A 23,806-nucleotide genomic window follows, 5' to 3' on the forward strand; every position below is an offset into this window, starting at 1 on the left:
ATAGCAATACTATGAAAACTTATGGGAAAATGCCAGTTGTAAAAAAGCCTATTTTAAAATAATCTTTCTGACAGACTTCTGGGCTGATGATAAAATGTATATAGGTGAGTGAAAAGAACATTTTAACCTAGAATTGCAAAGTCTCTTATCTTCCAGATAATATACATTTTAGTTATCCAAAGATCAAGGATTTAGAGAAGTAATTTGATTGCATACTAAAGAATAGAAGAAAAGGAGCCCCCCCCCCCCCGAAAGGAACTGAAAATTAATGTAAAAACCTGCATTTCTTGTGCATTTGGATTGCTTCAGATTTTCTTGTACAGTATATGCAGAATACTCCTTTTTTGTTTAGGAAAATATTTTGTATAGTAGACATAACTCAATTTATTTTGCCTAAGTGAGCACAGTGGGAAGAGGAGCCTTAAGAGAGGCTGACCCAGAAAATTTGGAAGAATATCCCATGATCCCTTGAATAGCAAATTATCCAAAAGGCAAGAAGCCCTATTTAGGGCTTTTCTGAATCCTATGTGATCATAACATCCAGATGGGAAAATAGGAGCAATTTCTGCACTATATCTTGCTTCTTTTAACAGAAATCCTTCAAAAAAAAAAGATAAAAAGGTTATTCAACTATAAATCTAGTCAATATATTTTAAATATTTTTTGCATAACAATTTTCCTATTAGGTCCTTTTAGAAACTGATATTTTAGTCAAACAGATACCTACAATCATAAAATGGCTAAACATGAAAGATCTAGTCATTTCAATGGTACATAAAACATATAACGAATGGCCATTGAATGTAATATTATATGTTGTCTACAATTAAGCACATAGTGTTCCAAATGAAACAAAGGGAAAATTCATTTTGAAAAAGTGAACATACTATTTTTGATAAGGCATAAAAGAAACAGTTTCATAAATTTTAGTCATTTAATCTGAATTTTTTGAAGAAATAATTCTATTATTAATCCAACTTTTGCCACTGATTGTTCTTAGTACTTTTCTGTACTTTTCACATTTATAATTAAAATGATTTTGAAAAGAATCTTACTGTTCAGAAGAGAGAGAGATTTTGGAAGATAATTCTCCATGGCACGTCTACATGCTTCAGAAGCTGGAGGTTTTATTTCCTGACCAGCAGAAAAGTGAGAGAATATCTCCCTCCCGAGAGACATTCTAGGATAGCAAAGTCGTCTTCCTCCTCCCTAAAGAGTTTCTTACATTCCAGGATAATAAAAACAATGTTTTCCTAGAGGGCAAAGATTGGCCAGTTTGCCAGAAGCAGCTTCCATGTCTGGGATTTCCTAAACTTACTGTTCCTCTGCTGTGCATTTAGCACCCACCCGACCCTACTCTATTATCACCCCCCCCACACACACATACACACACACACATGGGGCTGACGGGACACTAAAGCATGAAGATAATGCTGTCTGTTGTGCCATGAGAAATAAACTGCTGCTTTCATTTGGACTCACTGCTTCATTACTGACTGCATTTATGAAAGTGTGGCAATTGAACTTGGCAGCTGCATGGCGCTTAGGAATGGACTGCCCACCTGACAGATAAAATCCGTTTATCCATTTGTCTGTAGAAATTCTTTTTAAGTAAGAAGCACTGCCTGAAGCTCATCTTTAAGATATGATTTAAATCCATTAAACATATGAAGGAAATTTTATAGTTAGTGAACTTTCTAAGTCATCTAAAAATTCCTATTTCATGTTATTTTAGGACAGGGATCGATTTAGTTCATTTTAATATCACAATGCTTACTGCATATGACAGAAAAATTAGGAAGGATGCCACATATCCAAGGCATCTTTGGATCTTCATCATAACCCTGATGTTGGCTGACAAAAAAATCATTTCACTTTTTTTCTATGATTAAGCAAGAAGTGCTTCAAAGCACAGACTCTGGAATTATACTGTTTACATCCGTATTGGTGCTTCTCCAATACAGTACTACTGTTAGAGGCACTGTTCGGAGCATTTGAAATATGGCTACTTGAAACTAGCGTAGCCTGAATTGAGAGGTACTAGGAGTTAGAAAACATATCTGCATTTGAAGACTTGGCATGAGAAGAATGTGAAATATCTCAATAGTTTTTATATTGATTAGATGTTAAAAGCATAATATTTAGATACATATTTTCAATAAGATATTTTATTAAAATTAATTTCACAACTCTCTCTCTCTCCTTTTGTTTTGCTTTGCTTTTTTTATTTATTTAAATGTCTGAGCCAGGTAGCCTTCAAGAGAGGCCCCAGGGATTCCTGCCTCCTCCACCCTTGTGCAGTCTCCCCCTAGCATGCACCAGCATTTGTGTGATCAAAAGAAAACAGCAGAAGTGAAAGACTATGATTTCTGTCTTGCGATTTCTCTAATTCTCAGATCATTCACTCAAAAGGAGCTTTCTAGAGTGGGCATGTATCAAAGAACTGAAGCCTCCTGGAACAGCCCTATAAATGAACTTGAAGGAACATGAATGTAGAGTCTTATATTATATTTTATGTTATATCAGAGAGTGCTAACATAGAATCAATGGAACCGCTTAACAACTATTTGGCCTTGGGCAAGTTCCTTATTTTCTCATATGTAAATGTGAATTCAATTAGTTATACAGATATACATATACACACACATACATATGGATACATATACATATGGATAATACATATGGATACACATGGATAATATATACATACATAAAAGTATTTAGAACAGTGTTCAGCACATCATCAGGATTCTAATTTAAGTGTGTGTAGGGTAGTAGAGAATGTTCTATCTCTAAGCTTTACTATCACATTTCTTACATGCCTCCACCTTCCAGCAAAATCATTCCACACAGTGATAAAATTCATGGAGTATGACCTATAAATTCAAACAGAAAACTTCAACCTGGCTATATAACTTTAACAGTGGTTTTACAGATGCTACCACAACCGTTCTTGGACATGGTTTAGAGACACTTGTGTAAACCTGCTGTTGGGAGTGGCAGGACTCTGATTACCAAAAAAATGTATTTCTTCTTTGTAACACTTCCTCCCAGGAAATTTCTTATGTCTAAAGAGAAGGCATTTAGTATTCATGCTTTATAACATTAGAAAGAAAGATCTTTCCAGGAAGTAATCTGAAATTTGAAACTTCACTATAACCCAAACATTATATGATTTATCAATCTATGGGGATAATGTAATCCACTACCAAATATCAGGATATACATTTTTGTTGTGCTTGGCAAGAATGGCATGTTTTCTAGCTCAGAAAAAGTGTCTCAGTCAAGATGGCTGTCTTCTAAAAGAACAAATTAGGGCACCTGGGTAGCTCAGTGCGTTGAGTGTCCAACTCTTGATTTCAGCTGAGGTCATAATCTCACATTTGTGGGTTCAACCCCCACACTGGGCGCTGTGTTGTCAGCTTAGGATTCTCGCTCCCCTTCTCTCTCTGTCCCTCCCCCACTTGCTCTCTTTCTCTCTCTCTCTCAAAATGAATAAACAAACATTAAAAAAAGAAAAATTATACTTCTAAAACAGTATGTTTATTTCTATAAAGGACTTAAATAATTGCTCTTTATTTTTTTAATATACTGAACAGTTTTTGAAGTGACAAAATAGACATATGGAAATGTAACACGAACACAGAATGCAACCAGCAATATATATCACAAGTTTAGCTCCCCATTCACACTTAGCGAAAATCAACTCCAGTTTGTCCCCTGGAAGCATCTCACCAAATCCCTACAAAGCTTTCCTTTCTGGACAGTTGCTTGAGCTTCCTTCCACTTACTGGAGCATCTACAAAGCCATATTTACTGGTCAAAGGGTGGGTAACTTTTTTCAGTAGAGCATCTTTATTTTTTTTAATTTTTTAAATGTTTATTTGTTTTTGAGAGAGAGGGGGAGAGAGAGAGAGAGAGAGAAAGAGAGAGAGAGAGAAAGAGAGAGAGAAACAAAGTGTGAGTGGGGGAGGGGCAGAGAGAGAGGGAGACACAGAATCCAAAGCAGGCTCCAGACTCAGCTGCCCACACAGAGCCTGACGCGGGCTCAAACTCACAAACTGTGAAATCAAGACCTGAGCTGAAGTCGGACGATTAACCGACTGAGCCACCCAGGCACCCCGAGTAGAGCATCTTTATTAACAAAGAAATACTCTTCATGGGCACCCTTGCCAAGGGTATGATCATCCTCATCAAAACTTTTAAATTACAATGAGAAATTAAGGATCTGTGTTAACATACTTTATCATAGTAGGGTAGATGATGGCAGCAAGTATGATAGAATAAGGACCTCTGAAGATTATCTCCTCCTTTATAAAAGCAATGGAGTAACTGGGTAAAAAAACAAATGGTCAGAATTAATTTTTTCAAGAACTTTGTAAATTAGCCAAAGGATTACAGCAATCTGGGAGCATGTATTGAAGGAAAAAATGGCTGAATCTTGGTTAAAAACAGCAAACTTTGTGACAATTTAACTTGCAGTATTCCACCCTCCCCATCCCTTTCAAATTCATAGTGAAACTAACAGCTTGCAATCATAGCAAAACCCCCAGTGCAGCAGTCACAAGAGCGGGCAGAAAGGAGCTGGAAATCTTTCATAATTCATTCTCAGGGAATTGTTATTTTTTGACATGTCTGGTGACTACCTGGAAGATTCTACTTGCAACATTGTCTTTATTTGATCTCATTTTGAGCTCACTCAGTGGGAAAAGGCTTTTCCTAGGGATCACGTGTCAAAAACAATAAGAGATAATTATTTAATTTTTGTGACTGCCTGCGGTGATGTGTAACAGTTGGGGAAAAAATAGGCTAACCAAAAAAGTTTAAAGGGAAAAGCTGAGAAATAAGATGTCAAAAAAGTGTTGAAAAGTTCTAATATAGTCCTCGTAATCTAGAAAACCACATACATGTGTAGGACTGTATGTATGTTTAAGAAAGACCTGAGAAAGTCCTCAGCTCTCAAACCCAGCTGACTTTGAGGCTCTACATGAGCAAACAAACAAGAGTTTTTACCTGCCTGATTGAGTGTAGAAGGCATGCCCCCAAATGAACACTGAGCCCCTCAAAAAGGACTGGGAGAACTCCTGTTTCCAGTTGTTTAAGGAAATCTCTGTCCAGGCATTAGCTGCCCACCAAGCTAACTGAGCAGAGACTCAGTGGCTCCACATGACAAAGAACACAGACTTCACATATATAGTTCAAAAAAATCATTCAACAACCAGCAATAACAAAACACCCTAAGGAGGGGAGAAAATTCAATTTCTAGAGTTGCCAAATTATATTGTTTAAAATATCCAACTTTCAAAACAAACTATGAAACAGGCAAAGGAACAAGAAAGTGTGACCCATCCACTAGGGGAAAAAAGCAATCAATAAAAACTATTCTTGAGGAAGCCCAGACATTAGGTTTCCTAGAGAAAGACTCTAAATAAGCTATTTTAAATGTCTTCAAAAAATAAAGAAAACTATGTCTAAAGAACTAAAAAGGAAGTATTAAAATGAAGTCTTACCAAATAGGGAATATAAATAAAATTTTAAGATGGTCAGTTGAGATTATTCATTCTGAGAAACAAAAATAAAAAAGTACAAAAAGAAATTAACAGAGTCTCAAAGACATAGGGACAGCATCAAGCATATAAATATGTGAATAATGTGTGTTCCAGAAGAAGAAGAGAAAGACATCAAAAGACTATTTAAAGAAATAATGACCAAAACCTCAAAAATTTGATGAAAAACATTAATCTACACATTCAAAAACTCAACACATTCCAAATAGGATAAAAAATGACATGAAGCTTCATGTCATTCTGATCAAGCTATTGAAAACCAAAGACAAATAGAGAATTTTGGAAACAGCAGAACAGAAAAGACTCATCAAGTATATGGATTTTTTCAATAAGATTAAAAGTTAATTTCTACTCTGAAACCATGAAGGCCAGAAATCATTGGGATGACATATTTAAAGTATTGAAAAAAAAAGAATTGTGAACCAATTCTGTATACAGAAAATTTATCCTTTAAAAATGAAAGTTACTAAAAAAATTGCAAATAGAAATACCACATGAGCCAACAATTCCACTAGTATTTACCCAAAGAAAATTAAAAAACACTAATTTGAAAAGATATGTGCAGCCTATGTTTATTGCAGTATTATTGACAATAGCCAAGATATGGAAGCAACCTAAGAGTTCATCAACAGATGAATGGACAAAGCAGATGTCTGTGTGTGTGTGTGTGTGTGTGTGTGTGTGTGTGTGTATGAATATTATGCAGCCATAAAGAGAATGAAATTGTGCCATTTGCACAACATGTATGGGCCTAGAGGATATTATGCCAAGTGAAATAAATCAGATAGAGAAAGACAGATACTATATGAGGTAACTCATACGTGGAATCTAAAAAACAAACAAACAAAAAGCAGAATCAGGCCCATAAATACAGAGAACAAACTGATGGTTGCCAGCGCGGACGCGTGTGAGGAGATGGGTAAAATGGGTGAAGCAGAGTAGGAGATACAGGTTTCCAGATATGGAATAAATATGTCACAGGAATAAAAGGCACAGCATAAGGAACATAATCAGTGATATTGTAATAGTGTTGTATGACAACAAATGGTACCTACACTTGTGGTGAGCATAGCATAATGTATGAAATTATGGAGTCACACTACACTTTGCACCAGGAAGTGATGTCACATTGTGTGCTAACTACACTTAAATAAAGAAATAAGTAAATAGGAAATTAGGACATCTCCAGATAACAAAAACTGAGAGAATTTATTACTATCAAAACTGCCACACAAGAAATCTTAAAGGGAATCCTTCAGGCTGGAGGATATAAGACAGTAACTTTATTCTGGGTCAAGAAATAAAAAGTACTAGTAAAAGTAGCTATCAGTGTAAAAATAAAATAAAGTTTAAGTGTATTTATTTTCAAATATTTTTCCTATCTAATTTAAAGGGCAATTGCATAAAGAATAATCATAAATCTATGTTGGTGGGCACATAATGTATAAACACATAATTTTCATGATAATAGCAATTAGAAAGATAGGGTAGGGAATAGAACTACAAAGGAGTCCAATTTTACATATTATTAAAATTAAATTAGTTAATCCAAACTAGATTGTTATAAATTAAGACATTAAATGTAATCCCTATGCAACGACTAAAAAAAATAACTAAAAAAAAAAAAACAACAACAACAACAACAAAAATATATATATAGGAAAAAAAACATTGGGCTTCTGGTTTCTGGCCTTGGATACAAAAAGTTTTCAAGCTGCCACTCTGCCCAGCAAAAAGTAAAAACCCAAACAAACTGAAAAATCAGCAACTATTCTTGGATTCATTAGAGAAGTGAGGTCAGAGGATAAACCAATGCCTCCAGAATTGAAGAGACAGATAGGCAAGCACAGAGAACCACAACTTACCAGAGAAGAAACCTCGATATGAACCAATACCAGACTAGAAAAATATGAAGTATAATTGCTAGAAGCTCTGAATGGACAAGTCTGAGAGAAAAAGCTCCAGAGTCCCAATCATGGGGAAGCTCTCATAATTTTGTAAGTTCTACCTCTAGGAACTTGACCAGGCTTTCACAGTAAATATCAGAGAAAAATCTCCTAATGCTTCTGGCAGGGGGAGAGGAAAAAAAAATTCAAAATAGTCAGAATATTCTGTTCTTCTTAATAAGGCTTGCCCTTAAGAGACACGATTGGTGTTTTATTAGGACCAACTGACCTGGGAGGAAGGAAAATATACAACACCCCCTCTAGCCTTCCATTTAGAGAAAATATGCAACTAAAACCCACTCCAGTCTTTCTATTTGAGGAAATGGAAATACCCAGATCTAGCCTGTTCTAGGCTTCCACATGTGAGAAGGGCAATACCCAACTCTACTGTAGCCACCCTTTCCCACATAAAGAGTGGGGAACAAGATTGAGAAGCACTTGTGCAATTCATAGTTCAGAGGCACAGGTCTATAAAAATACTGAGACCTAATCATAGGACCATAGAATGCTTCCCCTCCTACCACACCTTACTGTTACATTACTAAAGTCCTATTAACTATGGTTTCTTTCTATGCAGTACATCATGTCTGACTATCAAGAAAAAATTATAAAGCATACTAAAAGGCAAAAAAGACAATTGAAGAGACACAGCAAGCTGCAGAATCAGACTCAGATATGGCAGGGATGTTGGGATAATCAGACCAGGAATTTAAAACAATTATGATTAATATGCTAGGGCCTAAATAGATAATGTAGAAAAGGTGGGCAATGTAAGTAGAAATAGAGAAGCCTAAGAAAGAACCAAAAATAAGTGCTAAAGTTCAAAATCACTATAACAGAAATAAAGAATGTCTTTGATGGGCTCATTAGTAGACTGGACATAGCTGAAGAAAGAATCTCTCAGCTTGAGAATATATTAATACAAACTTCCAAAACATAAAAGCAAAGCAAAAACAAAAACACATAACAGAATATCTAAGTACTGTGGAACAACAAAAGGTGTACCATCTATATAATGGGAATACCAGAAGGAAAAGAAAGAGAAATAAGAACAGAAGAAATATTTGAAGCAATGCCTGAGAATTTCACCAAATTAATGTCACACAACAAACCACAGATCCAGGAAGCTTGGGAAAAACGAAACTGGATAAATGAAAACAAGGAAACAAACAACCCCAACTACATAGGAATATTATATTTAAATTGCAGAAAATCAAAAATAAAGAAAACATCATGAAAGAAACCACAGGAATAAAACTCCTTACATACATATGAACAAAGAATTACATCCAAATACTCAGACATCATGCAAGCACAAGAGTAGAGTGAAATATTTAAAGTGCTAAGAAAGAAAAAATCAACCTAGAATTCTGTACCCTGACAAATTATCCTTCAAATGTGAAGGAGAATTAAGGACTTTCTCAGACAAATGACAACTGGGAATTTGTTGCCAGTAGACCTGCTTTGCAAGAAATGTAAAAAGAAGTTCTTCAGAGAAAAGAAAAATTATACAGGTCAGAAACTTGGATCTACATAAAGAAAAGAAGAATATCAGAGAAGGAATAAGTGAGGGTAAAATAAAAACTTTTATTTTCTCATTATTAATTGATCTAACAGATAAAAAGCTTATAATAATAATATCAGCAATGTATTTAATTATGTATGCTTAGGTATAAGTATATGCTTATGTATGCTTATGTATAAGTGAAATGAATCACAGCAATGATACAAGGGACAAGAGGAATGAATTAGGAATATTTTGTTATGATAAAGTATTTATACTACATGTGAAGGAATATGGTGTTATTTGAAAGTAGACTTGGATTAGTTGTAAATTTATATTGCAAATCATACAGCAAACACTAATAAAAGTTTTAAGTATAATAAGTATAATGGATATGCTAAGAAAGGAGAGAAAATGGAATCATGCAAAATGCTCAATTAAACCACAAAAAGCAGAGAATGTATGGAAGACAAAAATAGGAAAAAAGAACAAAGGCAACAAAAAGAAAACAGTAACAAATACTGCAGACATTAATGCAACTATAGTTGACCCTTGAACAACATGGGTTTGAAATGTGCAGGTCCATTTATACACAGATTTTTTTTTAAGTACAGTACTAAAATATACATTATTTTCCTTGTGATTTTCTTAATAGCAATTTATTTTGTCTAGCTTACTTTATTGTAACAATACAGTATATAATACATATAACCTACAAAATATGTGTTAATAAACTATGTTCTTGGTAAGGGTTCCAGCCAACTGTAGGCTATTAGTAGTTAAGTTCTGGGGGAGCCAAAAGTTATATGCAGATTTTCAGCTGTGTGGGGGAATTTTGCTCCTAACCTCTACATTGTTCAAGGGTCACCTGGATAGCAATAATCATTTTTAATGTCAATGGTCTAAATACATCAACTAAGAGACAGAGATTATCAGAGTCAATCAAATGACAAGACCCAACTATATATTTTCTATATGAAATCCATTTTAGGGGCACCTGGGTGGCTCAGTCGGTTGAGCGTCTGATTTCGGCCAGGTCATGATCTCATGGTTCATGAGTTCAAGCCCCGCATTGCACTCTGTGCTGACAACTCAGAGCCTGGAGCCTGCTTCAGATTCTGTGTCTCCCTCTCTCTGCTCTTCCCCAACTCGTGCTCTGTCTCTCTCTCTCTCTCAAAAAATGAATAAACATTAAAAAAAAATTAAAAAAAAAAGAAATCCATTTTAAATATAAAGACATATAGATTAAAGTAAAGAGACAAAGATATACCATGGTAACACTAATCCAAAGAAAGCTGGAGTACCTATATTAATTTCAGACAGAGCAGACTTCAGAGCAAGAAAAGTTATCAGGAATAAAGAGGGGCATTATATAATGATAAAAAGTCACTACTCCAAGAAGCCATAACAATCCTTAATGTGTATATGCCTGTGCAAAAAAGTGTCAAAATATGTGAAGCAAAAACTAGGAGAACTACATGCAAAAATAGATTAATCTAATTCATAGTTGGCAACTTTAACACCCTTATATTAGAAATGGATAAATCCAACAGGTAGAAAAAAGTAAGGACATAGTTGAGCTCAACAGCACCATCAATCAGTGGATATAACTGACATCTATAGACACTTATCCAACAGCAAATTGCACATTCCTTTCCATCTCACATGAAACATTCACAAATATAGACCACATTCTGGGCAATAAAACATCTTGACAAATTTCTAAAAATAGAATCATACAATAGATGCTCTGAAACCAGAGTGGATTAAAATAGAATCAATAACAGAAAGATAACTATGCCCACCCCTGTAATAAATAACACTTGGCGGGGGGCACCTGGGTGGCTCAGTCGGTTAAGCATCCAACTTCGGCTCAGGTCATGATCTCACGGTCTGTGAGTTCGAGCCCCACGTCGGGCTCTGTGCTGACAGCTCAGAGCCTGGAGCCGTTTCAGATTCTGTGTCTCCCTCGCTCTCTGCCCCTCCCCTGTTCATGCTCTGTCTCTCTCTGTCTCAAAAATAAATAAACGTTAAAAAAATTTTTTTTTAAAAATAACACTTGGGGTCAAAGAAAACAATTCTCAAGAGAAATTTTAAAATATTTTTAACTAAATAAAAATGAAAATAACAACTTATCAACTGTGACATGAAGTGAAAGTACTGCTTAGAAGGAGACTGAATTAAATGAATATACTAGAAAAGAGGAAAGATCTAAAAATCAGTCTCTAAGCTTCCACCTTAGAAAACTGGAAGAAAGAAAAACAAATTAAACTCAATTAAGCAGGAGAAAAGAAATAATAAAAGTTATAGGAAAAATCAATTAAGATGGAAAAGAAGAAATCAATAGGAAAAAAATCAACAAAAATACAAGCTTTTTCTTTGGAAATGTCAATAAAATAGAGAAGTCTCTAGCCAGGTTAAAAAAAGAAAGAAAGAAAAGATACAAATTACTAAAGTCAGAAATAAAAGAGGAGACATCATGGACATTAAAAGGATAATAAAATAATATTATGATCAACAACTCCATGCCCCAAATTTGATAACCTACATGAAATGGACCAATTCCTTGAAAGACACAATCTACCAAAATTCACACAAGAAGAAACAGACAATTTAAATGGCCTATGTCTATTAAGTGAAAGTGAATCAATAATTAATAACCTCCCCAAACAGAAAGCACCAGGACTAAACAGGTTCAATGGTGAATTCTACCAAACATTTAAAGAAAGAAGTCATAACAATTCTTTACAACATCTTTAGAAGACAGAAGTAAAGGGAATACTCCCTACTTCATTCTTAGAAACCAGCACTACTCTAGTATCAAAACCGGGAGAAGATATAAGAAAAAAACTTCATATCAATATTGCTCATAAATATAGATGCAAAATCATCAACAAAATATTAGAAAATCAAACCCAACAATTTATAAAAAGAATTATACACCACAATCAAGTGGGATTTATCCTTTTATGCAAAGATGGTTCAACAGCTGAGAGACAATTAATGTAATCCATGACATTATTAGGCTAAGAAGAATATCATATGATCATATCAATAGATGCCAAAAGAAAGTGACAAAAGCCAACATCCATTCAATGTAAAAAGAAAAAACAACAACAACAAGAAAAACTCTAAGTAAATTAGAAATGGAGCAAAACTCCCTCAACTCAATAAAGAAAATCAAAAAAAGCCCAAACCTACTGATAACATAATACTTAAGAAACTAGCTTTCCCACTAAGATCAGGAACAAGGCTAGGATGTCCCTTCTCTCCACTCCTTTTCAACATTGTACCAGAAGTCCTAGCTAATGCAATAAGACAAGGGAAGGATATAAAAGGTCTATTGATTGGGAAGAACAAAAAAAACTATGTTCACAGATAATATGATTGTCTATATATAAAATCTGAAAGAATAGACCAAATTAATAACTGAGTGTAGCAAGATTGTAGGATAACAAGTTAATATGCACAAACCAATCACTTTCTTATATACTAGTAATGAACAAGTGGATTTTAAAATAAAAACAGTTAGGGGCCTCAGGGTGGCTCAGTTGGTTAAGCATCTGTCTATTGACTCCAGTTCAGGTCATGATCTCACAGTTTGTGAGTTTGAGCCCTGTGTCTGTACTGTCAACACAGAGCCTGCTTGATATTCTCTGTCTCCCTATTTCTCCCTGCCCCTCCCCTGCTCATTCTCTCTCTCTCTCTCTCTCTCAAAAATAAATAAACATTAAACAATAAATATAAAATTAAATTAAATAAGTAAAATAAAATAAATACACTCAAACAATGCTTGACAAAGGAGTAAAAGCAGTACAATGCAGTAAAGACATGTGTTTCATTAAATGGTGCTGGAACAACTGGACATCCAAATGAAAAAAAAATCTGGACACAGATCTTACACTGTTCACACACAAAAAAATTCAACATGGATCATAAACCTAAACGTAAAATGCAAATCTATAAAACTTTGAGGAAATCAGGGCACCTGGGTGGATCAATTGGTTAAGCATTTGACTCTTGATATCAGCTCAGGTCATGATCTCATGGTTCATGGGTATGAGCCCAGCATCAGGCTCTGTACTGACAGTGTGGAACCTGCTTGGGATTCTCTCCCTCTCACTGTCTCTCTGCCCTTCCCCTGCTCTCTCTCTCTCTGTACCTCTCTCTCTCTCTCAAAATAAATGAACTTTGAAAAATTTTTTAAAAAAACAAAACTTTGAGAAAATCTAGGTGACCTTGAATTTGATGATGACTTTTTAGTTATGACACCAAAGACAATGTAGCAAAGAAATAACTAGCAAGCCAGGCTCCTGTTTTTTAAAAAAAAACAGTTCTTCTCTGTAATTGATGCTGCCTAAAGAATGAGAAGACAAGCCACAAAATGGAAGAAAATATCTGAAAAAGGACTTGTATCCAAAAACTCTTAAAACTCAACAATAAGGAAACAAAAAACCTGATTTAAAAAGTGGGCAAAACTCTGAACAGACATTTCACACAAGAATATATACAGATGGCAAATAAGCATGTGAAAAGATGCTCCACATCATATGTCATTAAGGAATTGAGAATTAAAACAATGATGAGATATCAAAGGTATACACACACACACACACACACACACACCAGAATAGCCAAAATTCAAAACATTGACCACACAAAATACTGATGAGGATGTGCAACACCAGAAACTCCCGTTCACTGCTGGTGGAAATGCAAGATGGTATAGCCATTTCAGAAGACAGTTGGCAGGGTTTTTTTTAAACTAAATATATTCTTACCATATGGTCCAGCAATTATGTTTCTAGGTACTTAACCAAACAAGCTGAAAACTTATCCATGCAATCACCTCCGCATGAATGTTATAGCAGCCTTATTTATAATTGCCAAAACTAAAAATAACCAAGTTGTTCTTCAGCAGGTAAATAGCTAAATAAATTGTGGCACATCTAGACAATGAAATATTCAGCATTAAAAAGAAATGAGCTATAAACCACAAAAATATTTTATGGTATTTTGATATTGGGGAAGCCACGCCTATTTGGAGGCAGCTATCATATGAAAAATCTCTGTACCTTCTGCTCAGTTTTGCTATGAACCTAAAACTCCTGTATAAAATAGAGTTTTAATTTAAAAAAAAGGGGTGGGGGATATAAAATGGTGCACTAGAGGGGTGCCTGTTTGGCTTAGTTGCTAGAGAGTGTGATTCTTGATCTCAGGGTTGTGGGTTCAAGCCCCACATTAAGTGTAGAGTTAAAGTTAAGTTAAAGTTAAGTCATTAAGTGACTTAAAAAACTAAAATCTTTTTAAAAAGGTACATTAGAAAACATCTATTTAACAAAAAACACAAAAAGCCTCAGACATATGGAAAACAAATAGCAAAATGGTAGACGTAAGTCCTACTTTATCAGTAATTACATTAAGTATAAATGGATTTAACATTCCAATTAAAAGGCAGAGATTGGCAGAACAGATTAAAAACATCATCTAACTGCTGCCCATAAGAAACATACTTTAAATTCAGAGACACAAATGGTCTGAAAGTTAAAGAATATAATATAGATCGTGTAAATAGTAACCAAAAGAGAACTGTCGTAACCACATTAAAATCAGATAAAAACAAACTTTGGAACAAAAATTTTACTAGAGACAAAGAAGAATACTATATAATAATAAAAGTGTCATTTCATCAAGAAGAATAACAATTATAAGCACATATATACCTAACATCATAGCCCAAGAATACATGAAGCAAAAGTTGACAGTAATAGTTGAAAACTTCAAGAGTAGTTGGAACTTTCAATAATAGAAACATCTAGGCAGAAGATTCTTAAGGAAATAGAAGACTTGAACAGCACTACAAACCAACAGTCATCTGTAGAGCACTCCACTGAACAGCAAAATACTCCTTCTTCTCAAGTGCACATGTAACCTTCTCCAGGGTAGGCCATGTGTTAAGCCATAAAACAAGCCTCAAAAAATTTAAGAGGATTGAAACCACAGAAAGTATGTCTTCTGACCACAATAGAATGCAATTAGAAATCAATAACAAAAGGAAATTTAGGAAATTGCCAAATAAGAAAGGATGTTTAAAATATATATTAAAATACTTTCTGAGTTTAATTTCTGAGAGTTTAAATTGAGTTTTAAATAGAGTACAAACAAAGAGATGTTTCTATTGAAATTAATTTAAAAAATATTAGTGGCCTTAATTTCTCTTTCTCCCTAGAGCTGATGTACCAAAAATACTCCTATATCTGTGATCCCTTTCATCATCAGCTAGGAGTACTCTTTAAAAGAAAGTATATCATCACCAATCACTTTACCTTTCCATTTTAGCCCTGATTGTTACATTAAAGCTAGTTTTTTAAATAAATATTTTTTAGAAACTTAAAAAAGAATTTTAACATTTATTTTTGAGAGAGACAGACAGACAGAGAGTGAGTGGGGGAGGGGCAAAAGAGAGGGAGAAACAGAATTTGAAGCAGGTTGCAGGCTCCGAGCTGTTAGTACATGGGCACAATGTGGGGCTTGAACCCATGAACCATGAGATCATGACCTGAACTGAAGTCTGATGCTTAACTGACTGAGCTACCCCTGCGCCCCTGTAGGTAAATATTTTTAATTGTTGCTCAGTTGATGCAAGCCTATCATATAAATTGAAAACTCAAAAAGATATTCTAAATAGCAACTCCCCAAATTAAACTCTTAATCAAAAGGTAAGTGATTTTGTGGGAAATCAGCTCTGTAGATATTGGATTTGCCAATCTCTATAATCATGTAAACTAATTACCTATCATAAATATTACATTTAAATATAATAAATAATAATATATAAAATATATATATATTCCCAAAAATTAGGTGTTTTCACTACTCTAATAAGAAACAATCTTTCTACTAGAAAGTCATTATAACTTACTAAATATTTATTATATACATCTTCTCCTAAACACTGTGGGGATTATACCAATAAAGAGATTCAGATTCTGTTGTCAGCAATGTTGTAATCTACGAAGCAGTTGGTTCTCATAAGACAAGCACACAAATAATTTCAATTACATTCAAAATGTGATAAATGCAATGATTAAGGCATAAAAGAGTAAAGTGATTCAAAAAGGAAATTATTACGTCCAATTAGAATACTTAGGAAAAACTTCTTATAAAGCAATGGTTGGCAAGCTTAACTGCTCATTATTATCACCCTGGTAGCTTTAGGAAACTCTGGTAACCAGACTTCACTACAGACTATCAGAATATCTCAGGGAAGTAGCCTAAGCATCAGAATATTTTAAATCTCCCTAGGTGATTGCAATGTGCAGCCAAGTTAGAGGACCATTGTTATAAAGGATGGGGGTAGGAAGGAGTAAATAGAACTGAACGATGGGTAAGATTTCAGTTGAAAGGAAGAAGATACTGGAGAACGTGGAAGAATCTTCTCCTCATATGACTGATTATTTTCAGTTTTCAAATCAGAGCCCAAGTATAATATTCTTTCAAATGCTCTGAAAAACTTCACTCCACTGATGATAGTAATAATAATGGTAATAAAAGCTGACACATTTTTATAGCCCTTGCTATATGACAAGTATCATTCTAAGCACTTCAAATATATTTCAAAATTTAATCTTCCCTCAAACACTAGGAGATAGAATTATTATTCCCATTTTTCATGAGAGGAGGGTAAATAACTTGGCAAGGTTATACAGCTAACAAGTGGCAGTACTAGAATTCAGATATAATGACTTCAAAATCCATGTTGAAACATGGCCAACAGGAGCTAGATGTTCCTTATCAAGACTCTCATGGAATCCAGGCATATTTCAATCACACCATGAATCACATCATATTGTAAATGTTTATTAGATTTCTCTCCTCAGCTCATCATTTATTCATTCATTCATGCATTCAATAAACAACTACTGGAAATGTGCTTGGTACTAGATATACAAAGTCATATATGTGATATTTTATCTGTCCAGAAGTTTTAGTCTAGAGGAGAGTTCAGCAAACTACAGTTCACAGGCCAAACTCTGCTGGACATCTGTTTTTAAAATTTATTTTTTATTGAACCACAGCATGTCCATTGGTTTATGTACCACCTATAGCTTCTTTCATGTTACAGGATCAGAGTGCAATAGTTGTGAGGGAGACCATCTGGTGGCAAAGTCTAAAATATTTACTATCTGTTTTCTTATAAAAAAAAAAAAAAACTTTTGCCAACCCCTGGTCTAGAGAATAAGGCAAATAAGAAAATCATCAACAGGAGCACCTGGGTGGCTTAGCTGGTTGAGCGTCCAACTCTTGATTTCAGCTCAGATCATGATACCAGGGATGTAGGACTGAGCCCCAAGTCGAGCTCCATGCTAAGCATGGAGCCTGCTTAAGATTCTCTCTCTCTCTCTCCCTCGCCCCTTCCTCTCTCTTTCTCTAAAATAATGAAAAAAAAAATTTAAGAAAATCATCAGTGACTATCCAATAAGGTACATGTTATTGGTGACCAAGATATTTTGGGAATATAAAATATATCTAGAGTAAGTTACATATATAACAGAATATTATTCATTATTATGAATATTGGAATAATGGAATAATATTATGGCTGAATATTTTCAGCCCTAATAAAGGATGGAATCTTACCATTTGCAACAACATGGATGGATCTAGAGAGTATAATGCTAAGTGAAATAAGTCAAAGAAAGACAAATACCATGACTTCACTCATACGTGGAATTTCAAAAACAAAACAAATGAAACAAAGAAAAAAGACACAAATTAAAAAAAAAAAAAAAGACTCTTACTACAGAGAAAAACCAATGATTACCATAGGGGAGGTGGGTGGGAGACTGGATTAAACAGAAGGCGATTAAGAGCACACTTATCAAGATGAGCCCTGAGTAATGTATGGAACTGCTGAGTCACTATATTGTACATCTGAAACTCATATAACACTGTATGGAAAAAAAAAATTCTAATTTTTTCACCCACTTCCCTAGAGTGAAAAAAAAAGCTACCACTTTGTATTGTTTTCAACTGTATAGATGTATATATCTATTAACAATAGTTTTACAAATATGAAATCATTGCAATTTACTGTACCTGGAAAATTCATAGGCAGCTCAAATGGTTGTGGACGTTCACAACCCTCGATGTGCTCACAAATTTCAGCTATGATCTTCTTAATTTTGAGACCAATAATTTTAATTACTTCTCCTGTTGATAAACAGCATTCATTTCCAAACATTTCATAAATGGAACCTAAAAAAAAGGAAGAGTTGAAACAGCTTTAAAAAAAAAAGAAATAAGGAAGAACAAAGCAAGAGTCTAAAGCCTCATCTAAAGTGTTTTTATTCAGTTCCTCTCCTAGCTACCTACTTACTAAATAGGAATTTAATCAAGCTTGGCAAAATGTACAGCATGTACCAAGAAAAATATTAGATTTTCACTTCATGCACTGGGCAAAGTATAAACAACCTTATTTTTGTTATTATTGTAAATTAGATTTATGGTTTCCTCAGCACCTTTAGCTCATCATTCCAAGGTCAAACTACAAACATGTCTTCCCTCGCTGGGATTTATGATCTATTTTTGCTGGGTCACAGAATTAAGCTCCTGTGAGTCAACAATGATCTAAGTATGTATTACAAACAAGGTTGTATTACAATCCAAGATCCAAAGATAGAAGGTCTGCACAACAGGGCCTTATATTAAGAGCATCCTATCTACTTATTAAACCTGTTTCTCTTCATCCTTGTGAATATAAGATTTTTTGTCCATCTAATCTCTTGATTTTTGACAAGCTGGAAACATCTCTTGATATCTTAATGGCAATAGGGGGCAGACCAGCCCAGATAAACTGAAAAGCTTCACTGTAGTTCAGAATTTCAGTCTCTTTCCTAATAAACCTTTTATCATAGATACTAAAGTTAAGCTTTCCATCCATTTATTTTCCTTTTATCTCCTGATGGAAGGAAAGCGAGCAGTGAAATAACCAGAACATGAACAACAGGAAAGAGAAGAGGCAAAAATGTCTGGATAATCTACCCCAAGTAAAAAGGGAAACAACTCGAAAACTACATCTCTGAGGTATTATTACTTTACACCTGAACAGTAAATGAAAGGCTGATGTAAAAAAAATTACAGAACTGTGGGGATTTAAACATACCAAATTTTCCCTACCTCCAATATGATTTATATCCTCTTTACCATACTAAAATGTGAACAATATGAGTACAAGATTTCAGGTTGGTTGGCTTTCTGAATTCTTCTTTATTGAATCCCCTCCTCATAGAATCTTACTGATATATAGCAGGCACCGAAAACATTTTTGTAGCATCATTGGTTATCCTAAAAGTTATTAAGAGTGGCTTCCAATCTAGCATTAAACAACTCTGCCACTGTAACAGAATGTCAACAGGGAGGAGGGGGGCACACGCGAATTAGAATAATTTAAGGAGATTTTAACAAAGGGGCAATTTACACAGAGGCACAGACAGTTCTGGGCAACGCAAGAAAGTAAATATCCTGACCTCACTCTTCTCCCTCCGTCTGATCCTCTGCCAGGGTACCCTTCTTTGGCCAAAGTCAGCCAGAAGCCAGAGGACAAGGAAGCTGCTGATGCCACCACAGAAGTCAGCCTCCAAGGTAGAAAGTGGAAATGCAAGTCCAGCACGCCATCCTTACTGTTCAGTATTTAATGAGGACCATTTTTGCAAATATGCTAGTATATCTGCTCCTCAAGTCCTGAGTATGTACTTTCATAACTCCCCTTTTTTCTCATACTATTCCCTTACTATGTATGTGTTCACAACGTTCATTCACTCCCAAACATAGTTTGTTAGCTGTCTCAAATCTTTTGCGGAACAATTGGAATATTTTAAAAAAATAATACCAAATATATAGTGACATTTTCCTCCAGTGAACTCAGAACAGCTATTTTTTATGATCCTCATTTGGCACTTAATCATATACTAACATTTTATATCTTCAGTATTATCTCATTCTGTACTTACCTTTTTATGACTTTAGTTTGTATTACGCTCCATTCAAACCTCATGAAAGAAAATGTTGCATTATATTATTGCATAACTACAACACATCCACCACTCTTCCTCATTCACTCAGTAAACTTTAATGAAAACCTACTACGTGTCAGGCATTGTGATTAGTGGTAGGTACCAGAGATAAAATGCATAACCTCTTCCTCCCAAAAAGCACTGCCTTGAAGCAAACAGACAAGTAAGCACACACTACAACATATTATCAGAAAGTTATAACATAGAAAATACAGCATATTGTGGGAGAATATTGGAAGCATTTAATTAAGCAATTACAAGGTAAAGCGATTAGGGAAGGATTCCTGGAGGAGACAACAGCTAAGCTGAGCTTTAAAGGAAACAACAGAAGATGTTGGAGAGACAGTATTTGAAAAGGCACTGAGATGTGAAAGAGTTTGATACATTCTGGAAATTGTAAGTAGTTTGTTAATGTCTCAAATCTAAAGTAAGGAAGGGTAAGAAAGAAGACTAGAAAAGAAAAGGAAGTCCACATCATGCAGCATCTTTATGACATTACCAATAAACAAAGAAGTCAAAGTCTAATGCAACCTCAAAGTCAGAGAATCTTAATTTTCAGTTATCTGGGTCCAGGATCTGATATCAATTTGATGAGAGGTCATATGTATCTAGGGGCTTGCTATCCAAAGTGCGGTCTACTGTATCACCTGGGAGCTTGTTAGATTCTTGGCCTGACCCCAGAACTGCTGAATCAGAATCTGCATCTTTAACAAGATCTCCAGATGACACATAAATACATTAATGTTTGGGACGCTGTGATCTAGGCCACAAATGTATAACTAAAAAAAGTTCTGATCTGAGACTGTTCCAAATTAACCAGAAAGGGAAGGACATGCCATACAAAAGCATTCAGTGACACTGAGCTGGAGGACATTGTAAATGGGGACAGGGAAAAAGAAAGATTTTTAGTCAGGAAGTGACATGGTAAGATTTTTCTTTGTCATATGAAATAGAACATGAGCTGAAGTCCGTTAGGCTTAATATTGATGCGATGAGTGTCTAATTGTAGATGTAATGTATATCAGACTGCCTTCTCAAAGGTTCCACTGGAATTCAAAATTAAAAGATGAATTTATGCGAGATTATATATCAATTCACAGGACTAGAAGCCAGAGAATTCTATGAGGAGAAAATTCTAAGAGTATTAGTTACCACACAAAAAGGTTTTGACTCTTCAGGTCTCTTTCCAAGAAGCTCTCCTTTTGAAAAAAAAAAAAAAGTCACTTCTTTCAGTCATACAAGGAAAAGAGCCTCATGCAAATACTAATCTTTTATATTTACCTTTAAATATTTGTGACTTTCAATTTTCTCTAACCAAGAATGCCGTTAATTCATTTTTAATAAAGAAAGTGGTTGCTGACACAAAACACTAAAAAGTTGTGTCCATGAAAGGTAGCAAGAACGTATGGCAAATCACAAATCCCTGAAACTTGAAGGGTTCCCGTACTCTATTATCATCAACATAATGTCTCCTAAAATATATTTTTCCTCAGTGAAAATGTAAAATGGTTAATTTTTAAAATAGCCAACTTTCATAATCTCAGAATGAGCACATATAACATATGTAATTGCATTTTAAAAATTTGCTGAGATATGCCTGAACTATGTGTTTATGTATAATACAGATGTAGATATTAAAATAGTTTTCATTTCATTTTAACCATGACATATATTTTGAATATGCAAATCTCGAATCTATTAAATCTTTATAGACTGATTCTTTCCAAGTCAGAGCATATGTATTCAGGATAATGCCAAACATCAGAGGAAGCTGGAACAAAGCAGCCTGTTTTCAGTGATCAAACATTGCCCCTGAAGGCTGTAATGAAAGAGCCATGTGCCTTTGAAATCACCTTCTCTGTAATGCTACTTTGCTCAATAAAAACGACACATTAATATCCTTTTATGAGCTCATCCCTTACTTGACAATCCATATAAGCAATGCTATGATCACATTGGAACAGCCAAAACAATTGGTTCAATAGATTTTCTTCCATTTCGTATACAAAGTTAAAAGCATGTGGCAATCAGGGAGAAGGAAACTTACATTATTTAGAGGCTATTTCCCCTTTACTCAAGAGGTACCCATTCTCTCCATTCCCTAATTCCTTCCCCTGCCCTACCAGGTCACTCACTCACCCCTTTACCTCATCAGCCTTTCAAAATTCAACAAAACCTAAAGATGCAGCTCCTATTCATCATCTTCTTCAAAGTCTTTCTTGATTCTTACACCTAGGTGAGAATTATTCTCTCCTCTGTGCTCTAAAGCAGTTTGCATGTATCTCCATTATAGCCCCTATGTGATTATTATCACAGCCCTTATGCGATTATTATCACAGCCTGCTATTGGGATATTATCTTCTACCCACTGATATTATGTATGTTTTAGAATTTATCATGAGTTCCTAGAGAAGTGATAATTCTTAACTATATTTATACCTACCCTCACATTAAACACAACTAGTAACGCAGTTTTTGACACTTAGTAGATCCTTGGTGAATATTGAATTATATATAACTTAGCTTTACTGTCAAATGACAATAAATTATTGTGAATATAGTAGAAAGAATGAGTAACCAGCATATCATTTGACATATTTAATATCAAATGTACAAGCATATGTGAGATTAACCAGACAAGGCATAGATGGGTAATTCTACAATATGAATCTCTTACTCATTAAGTTTCCTATTTTACCATTAAGTTTACCATCTTTATATTGCTGAACCTGAGGGTGGTGCTCATGAAACAATCTGAGACAGGTGTAGAGTTAAAAAATTACATCTGCAAAGTTTGATTGGTATTGTATGACAGTGTATATAGAGCCTTGTCAGATTGGGATTGCCAGTGAAGATGTGTTTTCACTCCTCATAAACAGGTGTGAATATTTTTTCTTTGCTTAAGAATAGTGCAAATTACCAAGAAGAAGCTTTCCCACAAAGGAAACATGTAAGTATGAAAAAAATTTTATTAGCAATGTCATACTTGGTGGTTAAGGCATTCATTGTAGTAATAAATTCAATTTTCTAAATGAAACTCTAGATAGTGTACCACAGGCATAAAGCTTGAAGTGGCCTATGGCTGTAACAGACATTTACATGGCCAGTCGTCCGTAAAAAGACCATCTCCATCCCCTGTAAAGCAGAGACAAAGTTATTCCCACTATATGAAGAATATGCCTAAAAATAGATAGATGAACATCATATTGGAACGCAGTGTGGAAATAAGTAGGCATGAAACAACAAGCTTGCAGCTTTATTGGGGTTGGATACTACCAGCTGATACTGGATATACCACAGAAATGTATACAAATTTGAACACTGATAGGAAATGATCTCGAAAGGTCATACAGACTCTCTTACCCTACTGCCAAAACATCGACATAAAGAGGGCAAAACTTTGGCATCAGGTAGTAAGAAAAATGATGGCCACACTAAGAAAAATTAAGGTATAACGTCCCATCTCTATAAATATGGGGTTCTTCTTGTGAGATGGGCATGTAAGTGTTATCCAGGAAGTTCAAGGTTAATGACAGGAATATGCTAGAAACTGTAGTGAATGTTGGTGAGTCTCTAGAAGTATAAACAGGGAGCCAAACTACAGAAGGAGCCCAAGTGTCCATTGATTGATGAATGGATAAAGAAGATGTGGTATATGGAATACTACATGGCAATGAGAAAAAATGAAATATGGCCTTTTGTAGCAACGTGGAT

At 34.8% G+C, this 23,806-nt stretch overlaps 1 protein-coding gene across 1 annotated transcript in view; it reads right to left on the reverse strand.

Annotated features, from left to right (window-relative positions):
* The window catches only part of THEMIS (thymocyte selection associated), a 189,126-nt gene that overhangs the window by 127,283 nt on the left and 38,037 nt on the right, over nucleotides 1-23,806 (reverse strand). Inside the window, exon 2 of the mRNA XM_058735203.1 lies at nucleotides 18,117-18,275. Within this exon, the coding sequence (XP_058591186.1) occupies nucleotides 18,117-18,275 (159 nt within the window). The remainder of the gene's footprint in view (nucleotides 1-18,116; nucleotides 18,276-23,806) is intronic.

This window comes from Neofelis nebulosa, chromosome 6 (assembly GCF_028018385.1).
Source record: "Neofelis nebulosa isolate mNeoNeb1 chromosome 6, mNeoNeb1.pri, whole genome shotgun sequence".
Lineage (NCBI taxonomy): Eukaryota > Metazoa > Chordata > Mammalia > Carnivora > Felidae > Neofelis > Neofelis nebulosa.